The sequence below is a fragment of the Furipterus horrens genome, unplaced genomic scaffold (assembly GCF_987537825.1).
Source record: "Furipterus horrens unplaced genomic scaffold, mFurHor1.1.pri manual_scaffold_1, whole genome shotgun sequence".
Classification (NCBI taxonomy): domain Eukaryota; kingdom Metazoa; phylum Chordata; class Mammalia; order Chiroptera; family Furipteridae; genus Furipterus; species Furipterus horrens.
Window position 1 is genome coordinate 121,584,987 of NW_028327171.1, and position 16,717 is coordinate 121,601,703.

The window sequence follows — 16,717 nt, forward strand, 5'->3', positions numbered from 1 at the left end:
TCTCAATATGCTTAATAAATGTGCAAAAATTGGGTGCTGTTGAATCATGTCTTTCCATCTTTCTGTTTTGACCCTTGTATCCTACTCAATAGTGTTACAAGGCCATTCCTTCTTTATAATTAAGCATTCAGGTTTAATGTGTGTGGAGGAAACTTTTTATTTTAAATCATACTTATAGGAACTAAGTCACAAGGCACTGCTAACTTAAATAGCAAATACCAACTGTGCAAAACTTTGCAAATGGCAATGACCCTAAAAGGAACACAAAATGTTTCTGAATTTTAACAGAAAGAGCCACAGGAATCATCTGCAGCATTTACTTATCTGATATCAAACTTACATGCTTCCATTACCTTAATTCTAAGGTATATTTCTAGAATCAATTTCATATTCCATCAACATTATTTGCTTCAAAGACCAAAAGGAAGCACAACTAAAAAAAACAAAGAAAACCCTCATTCTTATTCTGCCAAAGCATCGTTTGCCAGCCTCTTGAAACATGACAGTTGGGTTCAGAAAGAATGGACTTCTGCCAACTGGATCGCTGCCTCCTCAGAATAAAAAACCTCCTAAGGATATGTACTGACCCCTTAATAGAGGCTAACTGGAGGCCAACCAATAATGAAAACAAGGTATTGTATTTGCAGGTTCCTATTGTTAATTAATGCTCAATCTAAGGGAAATCTGACATCTCACAGAGAATCTCTCAAAACATTTGAGGAAAGAACTGCCAGACTGTTTTCCAAAGCAACTGCACCACTTTACATTCCTATCAAAAAATGGGAACAGGGTTCAGATTTCTCCAAATCTCACCAACAGCTGCTATTATCTGACATTTTTATTTTAGCCTTCCTACTTGGTATGAAGTAGTATATGTGGTTTAATTTCCCTGATGGCTAATGATGTTGAACATCTCTTCATGTGCTTATTGGTTATTTGTATATCCTATATGGAGAAATGTCCTTTCAGATCCTTTCCCAATTTTTAAACTGGGTAATTTATTTTTTTTATTATTGTGTTATAATAGTTCTTTATATATTCTGGACACAAGTGCTTATCAGATATAAAATTATGCAAATACTCTCTCCCACTTTGTGGTTCTTTTTACTTTCTTGAATGTGTCCTTTGAGGTGCAAAAGTTTTAATTTTGATAAAGTCCAATTTATTTTCCCTTTTGTTTCCTTTCTGGTGACATATCCAAGAAACTGGTGCCAAATCCAAGGTCATGAGGATTTATCCCTATATTTTCTTTTAAGAGTTTTATACTCCTAGCTCTTATGTTTAAGTCTTTGACCAATTTTCAGTTAATTTTTATATATGGTGTGAGGTAAGGTTCCAATTTCACTCTTTTGCATCTGGCTATCCAGTTCTCCCAGTACCACTTATTGAAAAATTAATTTTGCCTCCAGTGGATGGTTCTGGCACCCCTGTCAAAAATATCAAATGGACATAGATGTATGGATTTATCTGGGTTCTCTATTCAGTTCCACTGATCTGTGTGTGTCTATCCTTGTACCAGTAGCCATCTTGATTACCACTGCTTTACAGTAAATCTTAAAATTGGGAAGTAGGAGTCCAAGTACTTAGCTCTTTTTCAACATTGTTTTGGCTATTCTGGGTAATCTGCAATTCCATATGAGTTTTAAAATCAACTTATCAGTTCCTTCATATAAATCAGCTAGTATGCTGGTGGGGATTAGGGTGAATCTATAGATCAGTTTGAGTATATTGCCATCTTAGCAATGTTAAGTCTTTCAATTTGTGCACACAATGTTTTCTCATTTACTTTAAAGGTATAACAATATATGACCTATATAAAGACTTCAGCATCTGTATCAGCAAAATAGGTATATAAAATTATTATCTATTGGTTAATCAAATATTTCCTATTAATGTAACACTTAGGAGATACAGTTTTAAAAGGTTATTTACTAAACAATACTAAACTCATAAATCAAAGGCATTACTGTGGCATTTCCAAAGAGAAAATTTTTAACTCAGATAGAAATTTCCACTTAATGCCTTTATCATTCACTGAAAGGTCTTAACGCTGTATTAGCTCTTTAAAAAAAAAGGGGGGGGGGGGAGAAAGGAAGTAGAAGCTATTTAAATAAATCCCTTCTCCAATTTTGAGATAAAAGGACAGCAGAAAGAAGAAAATGACCACTACTACTTGTACATATTAATTTGAAGGCCATAGATTTAAGTTACTCTATTTAATCACTGATAATCCCTTATAATATTTCCTGGGCAATCATTTAGTTCCATGTTGGCTTCCAACAATCACTAGTGACCTTAATTCTAATGGGAAATGAGTATGTGTTTCCTTCAAGTTCCAAAATCAATTCTAGCCTTTCTTTTAGAGTCATACTAGATTCGTTAAGAAGCTCAATCAGAAAAAGGAAAGATTTTTTCTTCTCAGAAATTAATATTCCTTTGGCCTTTTTTTCTTTAGTAAAGTAGTTTAGCTGGCAGGCCAATGCCCATTTTATATCCATGCAAGTATCTAGAGTTAGTTTACTAACTCTAGGATTTCACCTGCCAAGCTGAAAAGGCAATTGTTCTAGTTTCACAAAGAGTTAAACCTAAAACTCTTGGCTTTTTCGCCACAATTGTCTGCGTGAGAGGTCAGCTTGCATTTCTGGCCTTAGTCAAGAATCACATATACCCTCCTGAGCATACCAAGCACAGGAAAGCATTCTATACCAGTTAGTCATTTGTTATACTATTTTAAAACCTAGTGCTGTTTCTCCTCCACAATACACTGCCTCTTATAAAAGCTCCTACAAATTCTACTTTCCTAGTATCAGCCTCTCCATCAGCAACCCAGAGACTTCATACTTCAAACGTTAGGTAATAAGAAACTTCTTTCCGGTCTCTTACACAGCAATCTCAAGCTTTTCACCACATATCTAATGATATCTTAATAGAATAGTACACAAAAGTCTTAAGATACTTATCAAATAAGAAATGAATATGAAAATTATCCTCACAAAGTATCACATATTGGAATGTCTGACGAGCCCTCAAGAAGCCCTTACAGGAAGAAAATTTAAATGCCTTCAAATCTTCTACAATCAAAAACCCTAAAAATGTCCAGTCTAATATAAAAAGATAATACTTATAACATTGACTTTAAAACACTTTAAGAAATCCTGGCCCTGGCTGGTGTGGCTCAATGGATTGAGCAGCGGCCTGCAAACGGAAGGGTCGCCAGTTCCACTCCCAGTCAGGGAACACGCCTGGGTTGCGGGCCAGGTCTCTGGTTGGGGGCATGGGAGAGGCAACCACACAATCGATGCACGTCACTATTTCTCTTCCTTTCTTTCTCCCTCGCCCTTTCCTTCTCTCTAAAAATAAATAACTAAAATCATTTTAAAATTCACCTCTCTTAAAAAAAGAAAAAAAAAATCCTGTTTCTTTAATTTTATATTCCATTATTTTAAAAATGTATAAGATATATACTTAGTACATTCTAAATTATTTAATAATCACAATATCCATTTAAGCAAACTATCCAATTCCTTAATCTCTCACTGTGAGTTTACAGCCTTTCAGAGCTTATTCAATTAATGTATTGTTGTAGCAACCAGAATATCACCTCTTACAAAGACTTTCTTTTATTGCATTTTGGGTAAATGAGTGTGTGTTAAAAAGTTTGTGGGGAGGGAAGACATTGTGGAACATCCAATGATGCTCACATCAAATTACAGCTTAGTTATGTAAATCTTTTAATACAGAACAAAGACAAAAGACATAGAGTTGGCATTTATTTTTTTTAAATGCCTGTAAGGAGTAAGTTAATGCCTTTCAAATATAATGAACTGATTCACACTGTGAGTTAGGATTTTTCAAAACTGTAAAAATAATCTACCCAAAATTTGAAGATAATTATAACATCATCTTGAAATAAAGATCACAGAGCATGAAACACCTCCCCGGAAAAAGGCTTCGGGAGCAAAGAGATAGGCAGTCAGAGCTGAGGGATATAAAGAAAGTCCTTTTTCTCACTTCACTTCACTAAAATTTCTCCAAGCATGCGGAACTGTGGAGGAGGTATTTGTTTTGAGGAAGGTAAGGAATGTTTTGAAAACTGCAAAAAAGTATAGAGAAATAAAAGTCTTACAGTATACATGGAAGTATCATTCTGGGTGCCAAAGATTCTCATTGCTATAATAATTGCTCAACAAGTATGTGAGAAATCCACCGGAGTACATTATGTACTGCCATTGTAAAGTACACACACACAAATGACTTGCACCAATAACTACACCATCACTTAAATGTTCAGGTAACAGCCACTAAGTCCAGGGAAACACTATCATGCCAGGTTCCTAAAGTTACCTGATTCATGTAGCTGTATGCTTCAGTGCCTGACCCACATTAACCCTTATTACCTATTCCCCCAGGAAGTTATCAAGCAGAACGCTCATATGAAAAAGGTGATCTCATACAGAATTTGCAGGTCAGCAAGACTTACGTACCGGCAAGTCCACACTAACATCGGTACCGTCCAGAAGTGACACCCGGCATGTGATGATGGACTTAGAATCGCCAGCAGCAGGGATGTGTGTGGCCGCTCGCTGGGCTTCCCGGAGTCGTTCCTTCTCAGCATGTTTACGCATTGACCGACGCCCAAGCGTTCTACGGAAGAAGCTCAGCATTTCTGTCACTATGAAACAGGAGAGAAAAAGGTATCAGAAGACTCCCAAACCTGCAGTTAGAAAATGATGTTATTTAGTACAGTCCTGTGGACATTAATAGATGTATTATTTAAAAGGGCTCCTAGTGAAGTAAATTTGAAAAAAATAATTAAAACTAGCTACTTCAAAATTTTTAAAGACTTTATATAAAATAAAACTATGGCTTACAGCATTTCTAAACTTAGTGAACTATTTTATAAAGAGCTTATCTGATAGGAGAGGACAAATATTTATGAAGTTCATCAGGTCTTAGAATCAATAAATTATATGTACAATAAACATATATCCCCATAAACATCAGGAAGGCAATGCCATACATGAAGTTGTCCTTTGCTGATAATAATCCTAAGAAGTTCCATGTCTCCTCTGAGCTTTCATACTAAAATACAAAAATAATCACTTATTTCAACTAAAATACAAATATATTTCAAATATAAGTTTTTTATCAGTCTACTATTACAGATTTTAAATTGCTACTTAATATAAACACTTCTTTATAATATCAAATTAATGTTACTTTGTTCCTTATCTCTATTAAAAACATTAGGTTAATCAAAATAATTAAAATGGCTATTAGCAATTTTAAAAATATAGCACACACAGAATGGAAATGCCACAAAAACTACTTTGCTAACCTAATGTTTGAATTTACAAAACTGAGAGTTTGAGAAAAATAAGTACATATAACAGCCAAACAAACAAAAAGACATTATTCATTCCAGAGAAAACAAAAAGTTGTACAGAAAAGGAAAATTAATCATAGTACACTACGTCGTCGTCGTCGTCGTCGGCAGCCGTCCGTCTCGAGAGACGATGGTGTAGCTTCTTAAGAGTCTATCTGCACTGCCGAGAATGGCTGTGCAGTCCGACTCGGGAGTGACACGGTATCTGTCTCCTCCCGTGTTGAATCGACATCTTGCGATGACGCTGGAGTGTCCTCTCCAGTGAAGCTGAAGCTGAAGCTACAGAGCCTGGGCAGGGTGATATGGAGGGTCTGCTGTTGCCCATGCAGCAGACCCCCCCTCTCTTCGCAGCTGAAGGGTCCAAGGGAAAGATGGAGTCAATACAGCTTGGCTTCAGGTGCGCCGCAGGAGTTGCCGGTGTTGACTACAATGTCAAACCGCCTTAGGGACTCCGGCTCCGGATTTTCTGTCGGGGTTTACTCCCTTAGCCTTTCCCCTGAAGAGGTATGCCGCAAGGCAGCGGAGGTTTTTTGGAGTCAGAGTTTTCCTTCTCTGATGTGCCCTGACTGGAAGATCGAACCAGCGACACTTAGCTCGCAGGCCGACGCTCAATCCACTGAGCCAAACCAGCCAGGGGTATAGTACACTACATAACTAAGCTAATAGTTTAGTTATAATATTATAAATATTAAATATTGACCTAACCATAATCATATATAATATCCATAACTATAACTGAATGAAAGGTATAATAGAGGTAGGTATGGATGGAGAGCTGATTCCTCATCTTACCTAGTAGGAATTCAATAGGTAATTCCTAAAACTAGAAATCAAAAAGTAGCAATAAGAGCATGTCATTTAAAATATGACTGTGGTTGACCTGAAGAGAAAGTGAACTCAGGAGAGTGCTAATTTTCCAAAGAAGCCTCCCCAAATGTATCTCTCAACCAGACACATTTATAAACTTGATAAAAATAAACGCTAACTTTAAATAAATACAATCACACTAAAAAATAAGTTCCTCCCTCCCTCTCTCCCCTGCCCCTCTAAAAGTAATGAAAAAATGTCCCTGAGTGAGGGGTAAAAAGAAGTGCCTGGCCCTTGCATGGTGGCTCAGTTGGTTGGAATGTCACCCTGTACTCCAAAAGGTGCAGATTCGATCCCTGGTCAAGACACATACCTAGGTTGTGGGTTTGATCCCTGGTACAGGAGGCAACAGATGGATGTTTCTCTCTTTCTCTCTCTCTCTCCCCCTTCCTCTCTCTTTAAAATCCATAAAGATATCCTTAGTTAAGGATTAAAATAAATAAATAAGTGCCTATAAACTAAAGGTTATCATACACGTATTACAAGTACAGATATTCCTACATAATTAGGTAACCTGGAAAAGCCATGTTTGTCTGCTTAAATCCCAAGGAAAAAACTAACATCTTATGTATCTTTCAAGTTTGCAATGCATTCATACAATAACATCTGGCTCCAGTCTCTACCTCTGCAGGGTTTTTTTTCAGGCACTGCTCTCTGCATCTTGCTATCCGTCTCACTTCAGCTGCCTATGAAAGTTCATGCTGTACTTGTTATCCCAGACTTCTGTCAGAGAATCCCTCCTTATTCCTATTAACTCAACAATTCCACCTACATCTGCCAAGAAAGACGAGTTAGGTCTGAACCCTGAAAATATTTTACTGTTTCACTAATCAGATTTTAATTATGCATTTGCATGCCTGTCTCTTTTATTATTGGAAGCTCCTTGAGGAAATAATTCCTACTTTGAATAGAAAGCCACCCAGCATGTTTCATCACCAAGTACAATACAACAAATGTTTAGTAAATAATCTTACTTGGTCCTCAGAAAAACTCCCCAAAGTACTATCTTATATTAATGAGTAAACTCAGGGTCAGAGAAATTATACCACTGATCAAGTAGTCCATTATTTAGTAACTAGTGAAGACAGGGGCTCAAACTCTAATATTCTGACTCCAAATCTTAGTCTCTCTTCCAATACATCATAGGACTGACTATTCATGTAAAGTCTCACTTTAGAGATAAGAAATTATCAAAGATCACAGCTAAAATGAGCTGAATGAAAATACAAACAAAACATACACGGTAAATTTATTTTTCAAAAAAAATTCAGCTCATTCAAAAAACAGTAAGGGGGGAATAAAGAGATGCAAAGTACAGATTAAGAGACAATATACATATCAAAAAATCACAATGTGTGGACCTGTTTTAGATCCTAATACAAATAAACTTTTTTTTAAGTTGTCTGATGTTATCATTTTGGAAAGTTAGGTAAAAGATATATAGAATCTTTGTACTATTATTTTAACTTCTGTATAAGTCTGAGATTATTTCAAAATAAAAAATTTTAAGGCACACTTGTTATATATATAAAAGTTTAACAAATTTTGCATAACCAGTTGATCCCTTAAACTAGAAGCATTTGTAAACATGGTAAATATAAAAGCTGAACTATTAACATAAATACCAACATATTAAAAATAATTCAATAGCTATAAATTGAGGATTACATCCCCCTTTTACAAGTATGAATACTGCTATGTAATTATGTAAACTGGCAAAGCCACTTACCGGATTGTTTATGACGACCAAGGAATTACTGCCATTTTTACTTTAGATTAAATAATGGTATTAAAGATACGTTAAAGTCTTTTTCTTTTTTTATAACCTCCAAAAATGTGCCCCCTTTAATGTTAATGAGACTACTATATACAGCAGAGACATAACTTACACACATTGCTTCGATTTAGGTTTATGTATTACACTTTTAATTACTGAGAATGGTATTTCAAAGTTACACTCTCATCAGGAAAATGTGAAAAATATATGGATACATTTTCTGTGATATTTATGCCCCAAACCTCTGTGTAGTAGACATCTAATATGAAACAATTATGCTGACATATCTTGTTCCATTTTCCCATTGGATAGAAATGCAACTTTATAAAAATCTTAGAATAACCTGAATGATTTTAAGAGTCCCTATCACTTCAAGATACATATTGATATATTTATAAAAGAAATGATGTGATGTCTAGTATTTGCATTAAATTAATACAAGAAAGGGAGTTGGGAACAGAGACAAAACAAACTGGCCAGACAACAGGCCAGTAACTCTCGAAGCTGGATGATGGGTACATGCTGTTTATTATCCTCTTCAGACTACTTCTGTATATATTGAACTTTCCCATAATAAAAAAGCTTTTTTAAGGAAAAAAGTTCAAATGCACAACTTTGAGATTCCTAGAAAGTAAATGAATTATAAAATAAGTTTTCTGACTTTCACTTATCCTACATCTTGAAAATACAAACTCACTATAGAGAGTTAACCTGCTAAGGAAAAACACAGCTTCTTTCAGATTTAGTATTTTAATAATTATGTATTTTGCACTATGAAACCCAATTCCACAAGTTCTTTTTTAAAAAATATGAAAGCAACTACATGAAAATAAATCTCAGATAAACTAAAGAGTTAAAGTAAAAGAAATGAATACTAGAAGGAAACAAAGAGTATATTAAGGTGAAGGGCTATTAAAATTTTTTCTGCAGAAAAATTTTCTTGAAGGATTAACAGGCAGTTTAAGAACTATCACAAATCAGTAAGTAATACAACCCAACAGAAAAACAAATGGGTAACATATGAAGAAGCAAGTTCTAAAAGGTGATATGCAATGAAAATATTCATTAAGAAGATGTTCAACTTCAACATTAACCAAGAAAAACCAAATTAAAAAAACAAGATACTGTCTGACATTTAAAAGGCTAAAAGACTGCCAGTGTTGAAAAGGATATGGGAAAAGTACACTGTCCTCTTTGGAGAAGGATTTGACAACACTAACAAATTTTAATGTGATTACCTTTCACTCAGCAATTCTATATCTGGTAGAATTTCCTACAGAAATAGTCCCCCAAATACTTCAAGTTGTAGAATCAAGGATTTTTCAGGGCATAATTAACTTAAAAAAACTTTAATAATGTCCATCAAAATGTAAGTAAATTATGGTACATACAATGGCATGCAACACAGCTGTTTTTAAAACACAGTTGACACAAACCAAAGTTATTAGTGAAAAATGAAATCAAGAGAAAAATGAATATAGTTTTATCCCACACTGAGGTGAAATACATACATATATATTTACTTACATCTTATACACACCAAAGGACTAGAAGGACATGCAAACTGTTAAGTGGGGTTATTTCTGGGGAGGGTCATGAGGTGGTAGTTAAATCTTCTATAAGAATATTGTGGCAACATGGATGGAACTAGAGAGAATTATGTTTAGCGAAATAAGCCAGGCAACTAAAGACAAATACCATATGATATCACCTAATACAGGACATTAATGAACACCACAAACAAAAGAGCAAAATTGAACTAGAGGCATGTAAACAAGGAGACTAACAGTGACGAGGGGGGAGGGAGAGAAGGAAGATAAGGAGGGAAAGGGTCTAGTCAAGAAACGTATAAATAACCCATGGACATGGACAACAGGGTGGGGACTGATTGTGGGAGAAGGGGGGGGCAGGTAAGGGGAGCAATGGGGGTAAAATGGGACAACTATAACAGAAAAACAATAAAAAAAAGAATATATGAACATGTCAAAAGTTTTTAAATTTTGTGAAAAAATGTTTTCCCATATTCACTTTTCCCACCCCCACTTACATTCTTCATGCTGCAGCAATGAATTTTTTGCAACCACAAATCTGATCCCTGTTTAAAAAATGTTAATGACCTTCCTCCCGGCTCCTACACCTGGCCTGATCCTTCTTGGTAACCCACTGCCAGCAGCTCACGCTGCTCCAGCACCCCTTCTGCTCAGTTCCAGTCTTTTTTTTGTTTGTTTCATTTTGCTAGAATGCCCTTCGTCCACCTCTTTCACACTCCTCTTCACCATGGCTAATTTCAGATTTCTGGTTGAAATGTCTTTTCCTCAGAAAGGCATTCCCGACTTCTGAGTCTAAATGAGGTGCTCCTTTTAGTACCCTTAGTCTTTTCTTTACAACCCTTAAAGAAACTATAATTAAACATCCAACTGTTTAATTACTTGTTTTAGTGGGCACTTCCCCACTAAGACACCAGGACAGGGACCTACTATGACGGATTCAACGCGATGACCTAGCTAGCACAATACTCATAGTAGGGACTTAATGAAGAATTTGTCTGACATAAATGATGAAAGTGGAATTTTGGGATGGTAGATTCTTATGGTTCTTTTTTTAAATACTAGTTTTTAGTCTTTTGTTGCAAGTTTTTTTGGCAGTGAGCTAACAAGAAGGGTTTCCTTTACGATCACAAAAATACAAATTGCCTTCACTACCTAAATTAATTTTTTAAAAATACCTAAAACTCAAAAGTTTGTCATGAAATGTGTATACTCCCCTACATGACTGGTAGCCATGATCTTTGGTAAGCAATTGCTTTTTAATGAAGCACTATACCATACAGCAAGAAACATAAAGATATTAATATCTTTTGTCCCAATAAGCCCAAAATATTTTCCTGTAAGAAAATGTTTTATTTTTAAGACTAACTCAACAGAAGTTATAATGTACCTATCGTTTTCTAATGACGTTTACTTATAAAAAGAAAACCCTGGAAGCCAGTTTATATGCACAAATAATCCACTATGTTACGCAGGGTTAAACAACGTGCTAGTTACGATAGAAATCGAGTTATGGGCAATTTTTCCCCGTAAGTCTTAAAAAATTGCTTTTGATATTAATTTAAAATGTTGTCAAACAGTTTAAAAGACTTGGGTCTCCTACTCTTCAGAATTAATGAGACCTGGTAACCATAAAGAGAGTGACAAATACAATTCATGCTTACACGCCAAAGAACCCATCATTAACTCGCCCAATGTCACGGGTGGGGCGATGGTCCTTCAGACACCGTCATTCCAGGGAGCATATCTGCCTCAAAATTTCCAAGTAGCTCAAGTTTTAGTCAAACGCAAATCATCTCCAAAAGCATTCGGGTTTTTGTCACAAGACCCTGACAAAGTCAAGTTGTGTTTCTTCTCTGACCTGCCACATCGCTCCCCAGCTGGACGGCTAAGCCGCCGGCTCGGAGGCGAAGGACACCCGCCGCCCTCCCAGCAGACCCCCGCCTGCGGCTACTCCCGTGCGGGGCTCGGCAGGCCGGCGAGTCGAGGCCAGCACAGATTAACAGGCTGCGCCCGCGGCAATCCGTTCCACCCGCGCTGCAAGGTATCGCCCGAAACTCCGTGGCCCTGCCCCATTGGCCGCCGCCGCCCCTCCCCTCCCGGCTGGTTTAATGTTTTGCCGGCCAGGTGGGGAAGCTGCGGGCGACCGAAGGACGCAGGGAACACGCGCGAGCGAGGGGTTCCCGGAGGTTTGAGGGAAGCGGGGCGTGGGGCAAGCCGGGCGCGGGCACGGAGGCTGGGGCCGCTGGGCGTTGCGCTTGCCTACCTGGGCTGGGACGGCGGCGCAGCAGCCACCGAGAGAAGCCGCGGAAGGTGAAGCCCCTTGGGAGATGCCAAGAAATGGCGGCCACAGGAGCCAGCCCACACCGCGCTAATCCCCCGGAGGACCCTGGCTGCCCGCCGGCCGACCCCTTAGTGTCCCACCTAAGCTCCGCCCTCGTGGGCGGAGCACGCAACTCTTAAATGGGCAATGACACCGCCCCGGAAATTGCCTGGCTGGGCGAGGCTTGGTTTAAAGGGGCGGTACCCGGCCCTGCCGACCGAGAACCTGCGCTGTGGCCCGGCACCGCCGCTTGTGGCTGGTTTCCAGAGGCGCTGCCTAGCCCTGACCGGTGTGGCTCAGTTAGTTGGGCGTCATACCGCCGGACGAAGGGCAAGACAAAGGGTCCCTGAGTAGATTTTCTGTCAGGGCACAAGCCTGGGTTGCAGGTTACTCCCAGGTCTGGGCGCATAGGAGAGGCTATGGATCCATGCTTCTCTCTCAAGTTGATGTTTTTCTCTTTCCTTCACCCTCTCTTCCCCTCTCTTTAAAAATAAATAAATAAAGAGGCGCTGTAGGGAACCCAGTCCTGGCCATCAGACCTCAGCGCTGGGATGGGGTGCAGTCTCGCAGCTACCCTCAAAATTAGCCTCATAAAGGTGGCTTCCCGGTGGGTGCTGCTAGATTCGTTCATTCGTTCAAGAAATTAATTCACTTAGCAAATATTTACAGCCTTGCTGTTAAATGAACCTTCATGCTAATAAGTATCATGAAGAAAAATAAAGCAGAGATTGGTAAAAGGCGATTCTTATTTAACCTAGTGTAGTCAGGGAAATCCTCTGTGACAAGGGACCATTTCATCCATTTTCTACTTATAATTTATGGAAGTGTCCATTATGGGTCATAGACACTGGAGATAAAACACATAAAGAAGACACACAAGATTCCCTCATGCAGCTTAAGTGCTAGCCGGAGAGACAGAAAATAAATGAGATAAATTAGTTAAATTAAATACTAAGTTAGGCATTGTTAGAGAAAAAACTTAAACCAGGAAATGGAGGTGGGGAATGAGAAGGTGGTAATTTTTGATAGATTGGCTAGGTAAGGAGGAAGGTGTTAATCAGAAGGTGGTATTTGAATATTCACAATGTTGTGCAACCATCACTACAATCTTATTGTAGATCATTTTGTCACCTCTCATGGAAAGACTCGCATGGGTGTATAGGGATGGGAGGAATTGTTGGGGGTCACCTTTACATCTTTAGCTCTGTAAAAAAGCAATGATGATGATACAGAAGGACCATGGATTGAAGCTGGGTAGGTAGGTACATTAAACTATTATATTTTATGTATGGGTTTAATTTTTTTCCATAATGAAAAGTTTTTATAAAATACTATCTGGGCCATGTACCTGTTGGAAAGCCTTCATGTCTCCCCAGGAGTCTAATTATCCCTGTTTGAAAACTACTTTCTGAGTGCTATCCACCCAAGTCTCTCAAGACCATCTCCCTCCAAGTATTACCCAGTGTTTACACATTTGAAAGCTGCACTGTAATATATGTTTACTGATGTTTTAAAAAGGAAGCATTTTTTTTGTCAATTCTTATAAACCTACTTCATTGTCCTAAATTGTTTCATAGCACACCAGTTTGGAGAAAATGTCTTCTTCCCCACTTTTGCTCAATCTTTTTTTCCTACCTCTTGTCAAGGTTAAGGCTGAGGAAGGCTGTGGATGAGTTGAGAGAAATAAGTTGAGAAGATGGTGATAGACTGAAGGAAACATGAAGACTTGGGAGAGGAAAAAATGAAACCTAAGGACCTAAGTCATAGGAAGTTGTCCATGATCTAATCAGGTAAGATTATTCCAATAATAAGTTATCACCTCCCCAAATCATCTCTCCCAGACATTAATAAACTCTGTGACATCCCTGTTTTGTGGTAAAATAGCCCTGCTAACTGACTCCCACTAGAGGCAGAGAAGTCTCTCTTCTTGAAGACAGCTGAATTAAGTAAAAAAAAAAAAAAAAAAAAAAAAAAAAAAATGCAGTTGGCTGCAAGTAATAAGGAAACAGTGAGCAATACTTAACAAAATAAGGAATTTATTTTTCTCACATAAGTAATCTAGAGGTAGACGGCTGCTAGTGTTGGTTCAGCTCTTCAACAATGCTATAGTATCCTGAGCTTTTACTCTCTCTGTTCTCCCATCCTTGGCATGTTGAGTCTGGTCTTTCTGCTTATAGCCTACTGGCCACAGGATGGCCGCAGTATCTCCAGTGCTCCTACCTGAGTTTCAGAAATAAAAAAGGGAAAAAGACATTCTGTTCCTGAAGCCTTCTCTTTTCATTAGAAAAGAAAGTCCCATCATCCCCTCTCTCACTGGTCAGAACTAAATTACCTACCCATACTTAGACTAATTATTGGCCATTGGAAAAATAGAATACTGTCACTGGTTAAACCAATCATAATTCACTTGTGGAGCATGGGGAAGAGCCTGCTCTTCTGAGATCAAGGGCTCTCCATTAACTTCTTGAACAGGTCTAAGTTCTGTTAGCAGGAAGGAGGAGCTGTTGCTAGGAAGAATGACTATAGGTAGGCGACAGAGGGTGTCTACCACAATAACTGGTAGTGGAATAGTCCTGGCCGTGAAAAGATTTTCTTTTACTGAACTAATATTCTCACCCTAGATTTTCTAGCTATCCTAGGTCCTGGTTTGATCTCTGTTGCCACACACACAAAGGGGTAGGTCCATGTTTTGGGGGTTCTGAAACAATAAAATTGCAGGGCAGGGGTCTTTTCAAATGAAAGAACACAAATTTAAGGATTCAGAATTAGGTACCAGGTTTTAGAAAGCCCCTACATAAATAAGGAGCCCTAAAACTTAAACCTGATTATCTTCATAATAATTCTATCTCTGCCCATGAGAAGAAACATAGTTCTTCCCTCACATCACAACCCTTTAAATGATTGAGAACTTTTGTCCCAGTCAGCAAAAATCTTCTCTTGTCCTGATTTCCAAGCTCTTTACTTTCCTGTCAGTTCCTCCACACTGGTGGAGCCATTCATACAAGGGATTCTGAGTAGAATTGAGCAGAGAGAATTCAACATGAGGTTCAGTCTTCCTGAAGACTAAAGAAGCCCTGCAGTTCAAAAGCCTCCATTGAAAAGAAAACACCATCAGGAGAGGGGGTATCATGAAGAATTTGTTTATCAGACACTGGATCTAAAAAGAGCATTACCTACTCAAAAAATGCCCACAAATAAAATACATGTACAGTCATGTGCCACATAAGAACACTTAGGTCAACAGAGAACCACATATACAACAGGGGTCCCATAAGATTACAATGGAGCTGAAAACTTCCTGTCACCTAGTGACTTTATAGCCATCATTAATAGAATATTCATGGTGCATTATCTGCTTACAAGCAAATCTATGAGTTAAAAAAAAAACAAAACTAAGCAAACCACAATGGACATATTTCTGAAAAGAATGACACCTCCTCAAAAAGAGCCCCAGGCAGGTCCTTTGGGAAGTGTTCCAGAAGAAGAAATATATCTTAGAAGATGACAGTTCTATGTGTGTTTTTTCTCTTGAATAGTTTCCACTGGGACAAGATAAGAAGCTGGAAGACAGTGATAATTGATGATCATGACCCTGTGTAGTCCTGGGCTAATGTGTGTGTCTGTTTCTTAGTTTTTAACAACAACAAAGAATAAAAAGTTAAAAAAATTTTAATAGTAAAAAGCTTATAGAATAAAGTACATAAAGAAAGAAAATACAGCTATACAATATGTTTGTGTTTTAATCTAAGTTATTACAAAAGAGTAGAAAAGTTTAAAAAAATTAAAGTTTATAAAATAATAAGATACAGTAAACTAATGTTAATTTATCATTGACGAAATAAAATATTTTAAATGAATTTAGTGTAGCCTAAATGTATGAAGTGTTTGTAAAATCTGCGGTTGTGTACAGTAATGTTCTAGGCCTTCACATTCAGTCACCACTCACTGACTCGCCCAGAGCAACTTCTAGTCCTGCCAACTCCATTCATGGTAAGTGCCCTATTCAGGTGTGCCATTTATCTTTTCTACCTTATTTTATTATACCTTTTCTATGTTTAGATATGTTTAGATACACAAATACTTATGGTTGTGTTACAATTGCCTATAGTATTCACTACAGTAACATGCTGTACAGGTGGTAGCCTAGGAGCAATAGGCTAGACTATATAGCCTAGGCTGTACCATTAAGATTTGTGTAAGGGCACTCTGATATTTGCACAATGACAAAATCACTTAAGTCACCCCTATCGTTAAGTGATGTATGACTAAATCAAAGATAAAACCAGTCATCGGGAAACACTGCTAAGAGAGAATTTTATTAGCATACTGCAGAGTATAGACTTTAGTTCAGAAGCTCAAAGACCTAAAACAACTTTTTAAAATTTTATTTATTGACCTCAGAGAGAGAGAGAGAGAGAGAGAGAGAAACGTTGATTTGTTGATTTGTTGTTCCACTTACTTGTGCATTCATTGATTGCTTCTTGTATGTGCCCTGTCAGGCAATGAAATCAGAAACCTTGGCATATCGGGATGACACTCCAACCAACTTAGCTACCCAGTCAGGGCTAGAACATTAAAGTTATAAAATGAGGATGTTACTACCTACCTCACAGGGCATTACAGAAAATGAGTTACCGTAAAATGTTTTCAATAATATTACATTATATGTAATATAATGTAAATTTTACATACCAAGGAACAAAAATAACTGCGAGCTGCAAATAGAAGCCAAGGGTCTCCTAACATGGGACCAAGCCATGGGCCAAATGTGCAATTGTATAACTCCTTTTCCCAGCTAAATCTTTCCTGAGCCAGAA

General features: G+C 37.8%; 1 protein-coding gene and 1 long non-coding RNA gene across 3 annotated transcripts in view; one reads left to right on the forward strand and one right to left on the reverse strand.

Annotated features, from left to right (window-relative positions):
* Nucleotides 1-11,337, reverse strand: part of EPB41L5 (erythrocyte membrane protein band 4.1 like 5) — a 149,499-nt gene extending 138,162 nt beyond the window's left edge. Inside the window, exons 1-2 of the mRNA XM_090279315.1 lie at nt 11,242-11,337; nt 4,485-4,672 (exon numbers count right to left, since the gene is read on the reverse strand). Of these exons, the coding sequence (XP_090135441.1) occupies nt 4,485-4,672; nt 11,242-11,260 (207 nt within the window). The 5' untranslated portion in view covers nt 11,261-11,337. The remainder of the gene's footprint in view (nt 1-4,484; nt 4,673-11,241) is intronic.
* Nucleotides 11,338-11,684: 347 nt separating this feature from the next.
* Nucleotides 11,685-15,884, forward strand: LOC150021855 (uncharacterized). 2 transcript variants are annotated; one of them, XR_016511378.1, is made up of 3 exons: nt 11,685-11,766; nt 13,547-13,690; nt 15,811-15,884. It is a non-coding gene; the product is annotated as an uncharacterized LOC150021855 (long non-coding RNA). The 2 variants fall into 2 exon arrangements; XR_016511379.1 differs by lacking the exon at nt 15,811-15,884 and adding an exon at nt 15,437-15,591.
* Nucleotides 15,885-16,717: the final 833 nt, after the last annotated feature.